This window comes from Trifolium pratense, linkage group LG5 (genome assembly GCF_020283565.1).
Source record: "Trifolium pratense cultivar HEN17-A07 linkage group LG5, ARS_RC_1.1, whole genome shotgun sequence".
Lineage (NCBI taxonomy): Eukaryota > Viridiplantae > Streptophyta > Magnoliopsida > Fabales > Fabaceae > Trifolium > Trifolium pratense.
The window spans coordinates 53120761-53130417 of NC_060063.1; the positions used below are offsets into that span (position 1 = coordinate 53120761).

Here is a 9657-nt window from a genome sequence, read left to right on the forward strand (position 1 = left end):
TGACAATGTATATAAATTAAATTCTTTAAATATCGATGAGTCGTCATCATTTATTAATGTCAAACAAGAAATAAATTGTCATTACCGAAGTGATAATGATTATACCAATAATATAAACTCCTATATATACTTAACACTTAACACTTTAAGAAAACCAAGAGCCGTAAAACATGGTACTAAATCCTTCCAGCTTCTGGACTCAAGCAAACGCGCTTTTCAGAAAGAGCTTAACCTTCCAGGTACGTAATTGACAATCCATTGTTCATAATTCATAATTCAATTATTTAGTTCACTGAATGTGTTTTTTCATGCAATTGCATGTAAACGCTGTAACAGAAACGGAACGTGAAGACCAACGTTCGACTAATTCTATTCCCATTGATTCTTTGCGTTTTATTGGCTCTTCTTCAACATTTCATCGATACTCAATTGAATACACCTGACTTCAAATGCGGTTGCGTATGTCCCAATCAGAGAGAAACCTGTGATGATTCAGAGAAGCTTTGTGGGATTCAATATTCCGATGAAACTCAAGCTACTTTCTGTAAAATCCCTAATCCACCTGAATGGCCTCCTCTCTTGCAACTTCAATACGTGTACTGCAAGGAAAACCAGTCTTGTCCTTTTAACATGCTTTTTACAGCGGAAAATCGGTCCTTTGCACAGAGTATAGCTTTTCCTTTTGATTATTATTATTATATTTTTTATTTCAATTGCAAGTAATTTTGATAACCTGTGATTTTAAATTGCGGCTGCGGTTTGATTTGCTAAAAAATAAGCGACTGGACAACTGAGAACTTCAGTTGTAGGCAAATTGAAGAGTTAGAGGCTTTAAGCAACTAATTGCAACTAATTGTTTAATATCTTAAGAGTTTGTCTTATGTTGCTCTATTTTGTGTTATTTTGTCTGGTATTTATCTTTTGCAAATCGAATGAACCCTTTGTGTTTGCGGACCGCAATTTAAAACCATGTTTGAATGTATATGATCAATTTTTTGTACTTCGTCTTGTTTGTTTGCCTCATGTTTACTTGTCTTTTCTTTGCACAGTTGTGTCTGACAATATGTTCCCAAGTGCACTCACTGTGAATTCCTCTGATATCATGGCTAGTTTGGCATCAAATGTGCTGGTGAGTTTCTTTTATGTTTTTTGCAAATTTGAAGTGTTTATTTGTCTGTTTAGAATTTTAATATTATTTGTTGGTCTATTTATTTTTGTGGATTTTGATGTTGTTGTTGCAACTGTGAAAATAATACAGGGATCTGAATCATCGGCTGGGACCGACAGTTTTCTTGATTCTGGTTTCACTTCGGCTCTTCCAGTTTATTATCTACAAACTCAGTGCCCTCAGAACAACTCTGGATTCTCATTTCCCTACCAGATAGAAGGCATAAATTTCGAGCAAGGTATGTCATGTATGATAACAGACATCAAATCGAACCAAAAGGTGTTGCTGTGCATGCACACAGTTATTTTATAATGGAAATTGACAATCCAATCAGCCATTCTTGATGTTCCCACGAGTCATGTAGACACAGACAGGACTGAATGTATTTATATGGAAATATGTCCTTATGGCTGTGCAATTCTCGACTATTGCTGGTTGCAAATGATATATAAAATTTGGATTTTTGTAATTGTTAATGATTGAATTAATGAATTATTGAATTTATTTCCACTTGATATAGACATCAGATGTGGTCAGGGTATAAACTTTTGGCGTAACAGTTCTGATGATATCAACAATGAGTTATATCAAATTTATGAAAGAAATAACTCCGAAGGAAGGATCAATGAGATATTTTCAGGTACTTTTATCATTATGTTTCAACATACATAATGTGGGAAAGATGATACTCATTTTTATACATTGTTTGACATTTGGCAGCTGTTGATTTTCTAAATTCAAATGACGATGTATTTGATGTCACTGTATGGTACATGCCAACCAGCATCTGGGCTGAAAATAAATTGTCGAGAGTTCCTCGTTCTGTAAATCTGGTATATATATCTAAAACCTGTGCTATGAATTTATCAACTTTTTAATTATATATAAATATTAAGTCAAAGCATGTAGTTTATTCATTATCATAGGAATATATTTGAACTAGCAAGAAAACATGCTTAATTATTACAATTTCCAAAATATATAATTTGAATGGAAAAATTTAGAGAAACTATGATCAAGATCTTAACACTAGATTGCAAATCTTAACACTAACTGCATCAGTAAATTTTACTTAACATAATGATAATAATTTCCCATGTATATATTTTCCCACTTTGCTAACAAGTGCCCTGGGGCACTGGTTAGCATTTGCCTATAAAAAAAATGAGTCTTTCTTTATCTGAATCTTTGAAGATAATAGTGACTGATATCTTGCATCATTATGCATGCAGATATCAAATGCCTACTTGCAGTTTCTGCATGGACCTGGTACCAAAATGTTATTTGAGTTTGTAAAGGAAATGCCAAAATCTGAGACTGCGTATAGGCTCGAGATAGCTTCTCTCCTGGGCGGTCTGTTCTTTACATGGGTCATCCTTCAACTCTTTCCGGTAAGTGCAGAGATATCTGAACAGCAAGAATAGGTAGCTCTTGACCAATTTTAATTTTTTAAATTGCTGTGGTAATATTCTCGCCTGTCCCTAAATCACCTTTATATGTCTGTAACCATGATGTAAGTTATTGAAAGGGAAAAAGTAAGAGAATACAAGAGGCATATGGTGAAAAGCGTGTGTATCAAGAGTATCACGGACATTCTATTATATAGCCAATTCTACAATTAAGAGCATTAATTAAAAAAGGAATGTGGACTATGGAATATGGTATGCTAAAAATAATCTAGGATACTCTAGAGTATATTTACAAATTTATTCCTATATTAAATAAATAATATTAAATGTCAACATAAGTAAACTTCGTTTTTGGATTTTCTGCTCACGGAACAATACACGATTCAAATTCAACAATTGTATCTAATATCCGATAATGCAAAACAACATAATAGATGTTATAGTGTATTTATCAGTTCAACAAGTGTAAGCTCTATGTGCATTTTATGTAGGTTGTTCTGACATCACTGGTTTATGAGAAGCAACACAAATTAAGAATCATGATGAAGATGCACGGTCTTGGTGATGGGCCATATTGGATGATTACATATGGTTATTTTCTTGTATTATCAGTGATCTACATGTTGTGCTTTGTGATATTCGGCTCAGTCTTGGGTAAGAATATTACCATTTAACTCTCGGTTCTTGGCATTTTCACATTCTGTCTGATGCTGTTTACTTCATTTTCAGGATTAAAATTCTTCACCATGAATGACTACAGGATCCAATTCGTGTTTTATTTCATCTATATAAACTTACAAATATCACTGGCATTTATGTTGTCTTCTGTTTTTTCAAATGTTAAGACTGCTACAGGTTTGTTGATAGCTACTTCAAGTTGTTCATAATAATGGGTGTACTAATATTTCCATTTCTCGTATCTCATTATTGACTTGTGTTTTTTATATTTGCAGTAAGCGCATATATTGGCGTCTTTGGAACCGGGCTATTAGGCGGATTTCTTTTCGACTATTTTCTTCAAGATTCATCATTTCCAAGTAAGTTATATGGCCAAATGCACCCACATTTACTATTAATTAACCCAAACACCAGCATTTTTTAGTTCAAATCCAAATCCCATTGAGCTTAATCTTGTTAAAGATGCCTTCAACATCCTTGGTATGTAGGTCCTTGCTTCTCTTGGTGCAATCCCAAAACACGGTGGGATAAATTTATGGAATCCTCAATAAATTAAATGGGATTCCTTTCCTTTAATGGAAAGAAGTAAATCTAGATAGAACAATAATCTTCACATAAACCACAAAAACAAAATTACTTTCCAAATTTCCAACGCATTATAGAGATAGAACAGCTACTAAAACATTATTGCCAAATGCTACCAAACACGACTGACAGGAACTCTCAAGTCTCGCTCCAGACATGATTGTTTGAGATCGACATTCTAGTCGTTGTCTAGTTCTGAGCTTGAAAGGTGTCTTGAGAGTCACATCAACTAGAGATATGGCACAGGCAGTGCTTATAAGGTTTAAGTAGCCTCACCTTATATGGACCAGGAAATAGAAAAAAGTGGATGAGAAGCACCCCGTATGGATATGGGCAAGGAAATAGAAAAAGAGGACGAGTAGCACCCTGAAGATTAAGAAACACCAAAAGATTTTAATTCTTCTGTGCTTATGATACAAAGTAGCCATTTAAGCTTTTATAGCTTATCAATTGTCATTTACAAATTCAGAATTATTTGAGTCTCTTATATGGATCACAGGCCTCTTCTGTCAGCTTTTAACCTTATATAGAGTGTTGATTTCCTATGCTATTTCTGCAGGAAAATGGATCATTTGTATGGAGTTGTATCCCGGGTTTGCTTTATATCGTGGATTATGGGAGTTTGCACAGTCTGCCATCACAGGCAATGATTCGGGGACTGATGGTATGCGGTGGCCGGATCTGAGCGATAGTACAAATGGAATGAAAGAGGTCTTAATTATCATGTTTGTTGAGTGGACAGTATTTCTTTTTGTTGCTTATTACATCGACCAAGTATTATCGACAGGAAGTGGAAAAAGTCCTCTTTTCTTCTTAAAAAGATTTCAGAAAAAACATCTTTCATCATTCAAGAAGCTAAGTATTCAAAGGCAGGGGTCAAAAGTTTTGGCTCACACGGGGAAACCTGATGTCATCCAAGAGGTTAGAATTATGTGTATTAAATAAATGTACTCTTACTATATGTTAACCTAATGGATTAAAAATTTAAGATAGCTAATGTCTTTCGAGGGGATCATTTCATGAACTGATTTTATAAATTAATGTCATGATGCCACTTCAGCGTGGAGTATTAGCATGGTTTACAAAACATCAATGACTTAGGACAGCTAGGGTGTTGAACTTTAATTACGTATGGATTCTACTAGAGAATCAAATAACTTTTCTTCCGGCCACAATTTTCCTTTTTTCGAACATCAGTTTTTTATTATAAAACAATTAACATCAAGTTCTTTTACTTCAATAGATAAATCCCAGTGGGGTTTTCTTAAGGTGGATTTTTAACTTAGTTCCTAACATATTCAGAATTGGAGATGAATGAATTGGTTTGCCACGTGTGGCTTTCTTACATGCAAAATGTATTAAATGCTTTCTTCTTTTTGTCTTAAGAGGGAGAAGGTGGAGCAGCTTCTACTTGAGCCAACCATTAACCATGCAATTGTTTGCGATGACCTAAAAAAATTCTATCCAGGAAGAGATGGAAATCCAGGGAAATTTGCTGTGAAAGAATTGTTCCTTGCTGTGCCTCGAGGGGAATGCTTCGGTATGCTTGGTCCTAATGGGGCTGGGAAGACTTCTTTTATCAGCATGGTGAGTTAAAAGATGATTTTGTTCAATATATCTAAACGTTTGGTAAATTTCACGTGTCCTTTCCTGCCACAAAAAAAGATTTAAAGAGCGTTTTCAAGCTTTTTCTTCCCACATAAGAGAAAGGAATAAGTTTCTTTTTTTTTCCTTTTATAATGAAAGGAACCTCTGATATTTACTTCAGTATGTTGGGAAATTCTACTATGTTTTAACGAATCATGTGTCATCCTTTGAATGGTTTTCTCCTTAATTGATAATTCTAATCAGCATAAACATGTATTTATAGATGATTGGTCTTACAAAGCCAACATCAGGTGCGGCATATGTTCAAGGCCTGGACATAAGAAGTCATATGGATGCAATATATACTAGCATGGGTGTATGCCCACAGCATGAGTAAGCTGAAATTTCCTCCAATGTTTATGTTTTTCCTGAAATCAAATTTGTAATAATTGAAAGAAATTTCTAATTTTTCTCTCTCGTGATACTATAGCTTGCTGTGGGAAAGCTTGACAGGTAGAGAGCACCTACTTTTTTATGGAAGACTTAAAAATCTTAAGGGTTCAGCCTTGACTCAAGTAAGTTCATTCCACAGGAATTCTTACTGTTTGAAATATTAAGATTATTATCATTGTGTTAAGAGTGTTAAGTATAGATAGGTGTTTTAGGTTACTTAGAGCAATGAAACTAGAACATTGGTATTTCATATTTCTTGTGCGATATTTCGTAATTCTTGTACTGTAACTATTTAGCTTCCATTCTATTGTTACAGGCAGTAGAAGAATCTTTGAAGAATTTAAACCTTTTCCATGGAGGGGTTGCTGATAAAAAAGCTGGAAAATACAGTGGAGGGATGAAGAGGAGGCTCAGTGTTGCAATTTCATTGATTGGGGACCCCAAAGTTTGTTTTTGTTTCAACCCAATTTGGTCATTTTTTTCTTTTTCATTTTTTAATAAAAAGGAAGATTCAAGTCTTCGAATTTTCATAAACGCCAATTCAAATTTAGGTTGTTTATATGGATGAGCCAAGTACTGGATTAGACCCTGCTTCAAGGAAATGCCTATGGAATGTTATCAGGCTTGCAAAACGGGATCGTGCAATCATTCTTACCAGTAATCTCACACACTCTTTCATGGATTTTGTAGCACTATATTCTACCTCTAGTTTATGCTTTAGATATTTTGGCTTGTTTTATATTTCTCTCTCTCTCTCTCTCTCTCTCTCTCTCTCTCTCTCTCTCTCTCTCTCTCTCTCTCTCGTATAGATTGATAAATCTGTGTTTTATGCTTCAGCACATTCTATGGAAGAGGCAGAGGCGCTATGTGATCGATTAGGAATTTTTGTAGATGGTAGTTTGCAATGCATAGGAAATCCAAAGGAGGTACGCTGCTCACGTGATATGCTTTATCAAAATGTATTTGAAAATGAAAATGTTAAATGGATTTGTGTATAAACTGTTAATTTACAGAACCAAATTATAAATTTACTGATTCGGATTGCCTGTGGTCAAGTATAACACACATTCATCAGCTCAGCACCGTCAGATCTTGATTGGATTGTTCAAATTTTGAACTTAAAAATGTTTAAAAATAATTGAAATGCTCACTCAAATTTTGAGCCAATCGATCCAGATCTAACTGAATCGTGCTGACCGCGCAAGTGTAGGAATCCTTAACTGAAAATATAGATTGGAAAAGACAATTTTTTCATTATTATATGTTTAATGTATGCAAGTTTGAATGTAACTTAAAAAATCCAAGCTGATCACACACACACACGGCTCTGATACCAACTAGAAAGTGCAAATCTAAACCATGTATTTTTACGAACAAAAATTTAAACAATGTATTGTTTGACATTTTTTTCTACTTCTGTTGTTTTGTCATAGCTGAAAGGCAGATATGGAGGAACCTATGTGTTCACAATGACAACATCTTCAGATCACGAGAAGGATGTGGAGAACATGGTACGACAGCTCACCCCAAATGCCAACAAGATATACCATCTCTCAGGCACCCAGAAATTTGAGCTGCCAAAAGAGGATGTTAAAATAGCGAATGTATTCCAAGCTGTTGAAGTTGCAAAAAGAAACTTCACTGTTTTTGCATGGGGTTTAGCTGATACCACATTAGAAGATGTCTTCATTAAGGTAGCACGCCATGCTCAGGCATTTGAGACCTTGTCGTAGTTTTTATTCATGAAGGTTAAGTATTATGTATACCGTACAACAAGCTGGAGTGATTTGCCTCCAGAGAATTTTACCAATTAATATGAAGTACTATATTGTTAGTGTGAATAAGGAGTTGACTTGTCTTCTTAATTATATTTATTAGTTTGTTCATAGAATAAGGAAAACAAATCAGAAATTGATTTGTTCTCATTAAATGTAATTATTTAGTGTAATTACCTGTATAACACTGTAACCTCTATATATACAAGAAATAACAATGAGAAAGGCATCAAGCCAATATTCATGACATGGTATCAGAGCCTATCGGGTCTATCGTCGGGCTTCCTACATCGTTCACACTTCAGGCCCATTGGGTCGGGCTGAAGCGTGAGGGGGTGTGTTAGTGGCCAACACTCGGTGGGATTTAGTCTCACGTCGGATAGATAGGATTCTTGAGAAGAGTTTATAAAGAGGAGACAATCCTCACCTTACAAGCCGGTTTTGTAAGAATGAGTTAGGCCTCGATATTACACGGCTAGTAAAAATTCAAACATGTATTATCCAATTTTTTTGCCAACAACCAACGCCAATATAATTTTAAATAGGATCAACTACTTCTTCCACCTTTGAAGTCTGAATAAATAAAATCGCTTTGAGCCCTCCAAATATATAAAGCAGCACCCTAACAAATAAAACCTCTACACTTAGAGCTATAAAAGATCTGGTTACTAGTTCAACACTGACAACATAGTTTATGGGTGCAATGCTTGCTATTGAAATTTCCAACTCTAAAGGTTGGAAGAATATTTGGATTGAAACTAACTCCAAATTGCTTATGATGGCTTTCCAGTTTAGCTTTTATTAAGGAATCATTGAGTTAATTGTTTAGCTGGTTAGACATATGAAATTTTTGGTTACACACATATATAGAGAAGACAACACTTCTGCAGATAATACATTCAGCTTTGAGTTACTAAATTTCTAATTTCAATTCACACTGTATACAATTTCGCATTTTTTATTTTAAAATTATGTGTCTTTCTTTATCTGGATTTTGCAAGATCATACATAGTGACTGATAACTAGCATCATTATGCATGCAGATATCGAATGCATACTTGCAGGTACCAAAATGATATTTGAGTTTGTAAAGGAAATGCCAAAACCTGAGACCCCATTTAGGATTGAGATAGCTTCTCTTCTTGGCAGTTTGTTCTTTACATGGGTCATCCTGCAACTTTTTCCGGTAAATGCAGAAATATCTGAACAAATATATCAGAGAGAAATTAATAAGTTGTGTGTAATAAGAGTAGTCGGCAGAACTAAGAAGACAGTACTGACATTGTATCCCTAAATCCCATTTATATGTATGTTTTACTGTATATGTCTTAAGTTTTAACTGTCCGTTCTTGCCATTCTCCTATTCTGCCTAATGCTGCAAACTTCATTTTCAGGATTTAAATTCTTCATCTTGAATGACTACAGCATCCAGTTCGTGTTCTATTTCATCTATATAAACTTACAAATTTCACTGGCATTTCTGTTGGCTTCCTTTTTTTCGAATGTTAGTGTGCTACAGGTTTGTTGATAGCTACTTCAAGTTGTTCGTACTAATGCGCGTGTCTATATTTTCTTTCCTCGGATCTCATTAATAACTTATGTTTTTGATATTTGCAGTAACTGCATATATAGGCGTCTTTGGAACCAGGCTATTAGCCGGCTTTCTTTTCCAATTTTTAGTTCAAGATACATCGCTTTCAAGTAAGTTATATGACTGAGTTCAAAAAAAAAAAAAAGATACCATTCTGAGTTTAAGATATTTGCCTTTGCTGGTTGCTTCTAACATTCTAACCTGTTATTTCCTATTGCTATTTCTGAAGGAGGATGGATCATTTGTATGGAGTTGTATCCCAGGTTTGCTTTATATCGTGGGTTATATGAGTTTTCACAGTCTGCCTCCGGTGGCAATAATTGGGGGACTGATGGTATGCAGTGGAGGGACCTGAATGATGGCGTCAATGGCATGAAAGAGGTCTTAATTATCATGTTTGCCGAGTGGATA

The 9657-nt window shown here is 34.8% G+C and overlaps 1 protein-coding gene and 1 long non-coding RNA gene across 3 annotated transcripts; both read left to right on the forward strand.

The window, feature by feature from the left end:
• The first annotated feature begins 101 nt into the window (after positions 1–101).
• On the forward strand, positions 102–7902 carry LOC123884447 (ABC transporter A family member 7-like). 2 transcript variants are annotated; one of them, XM_045933544.1, is made up of 18 exons: positions 102–239; positions 337–667; positions 1050–1129; positions 1259–1406; positions 1689–1808; positions 1889–2001; positions 2401–2559; positions 3069–3231; positions 3307–3432; positions 3531–3614; positions 4400–4761; positions 5227–5427; positions 5711–5820; positions 5918–6002; positions 6197–6325; positions 6432–6537; positions 6718–6806; positions 7314–7902. In XM_045933544.1, the coding sequence occupies exons 1-18, from the start codon at positions 171–173 to the stop codon at positions 7611–7613; spliced, it is 2775 nt and encodes a 924-aa protein (XP_045789500.1). In that variant the 5' UTR covers positions 102–170; the 3' UTR covers positions 7614–7902. The 2 variants fall into 2 exon arrangements, with proteins under 2 accessions (XP_045789500.1, XP_045789501.1); XM_045933545.1 differs by lacking the exon at positions 2401–2559 and having other exon boundaries at positions 130–239.
• A 740-nt stretch (positions 7903–8642) lies between these two features.
• Positions 8643–9345, forward strand: LOC123885487. Its single transcript, XR_006801168.1, has 3 exons — positions 8643–8962; positions 9050–9174; positions 9273–9345. It is a non-coding gene; the product is annotated as an uncharacterized LOC123885487 (long non-coding RNA).
• Positions 9346–9657: the final 312 nt, after the last annotated feature.

Coding starts and splice junctions, on each gene's coding strand:
- LOC123884447 (XM_045933544.1), top strand. CDS start 171: ATGGTACTAAATCCTTCCAGCTTCTGGACTCAAGCAAACGCGCTTTTC. Junction 1,130..1,258: donor GTTTGGCATCAAATGTGCTG/GTGAGTTTCTTT, acceptor AAAATAATACAG/GGATCTGAATCATCGGCTGG. Junction 6,538..6,717: donor TCGTGCAATCATTCTTACCA/GTAATCTCACAC, acceptor TTTATGCTTCAG/CACATTCTATGGAAGAGGCA.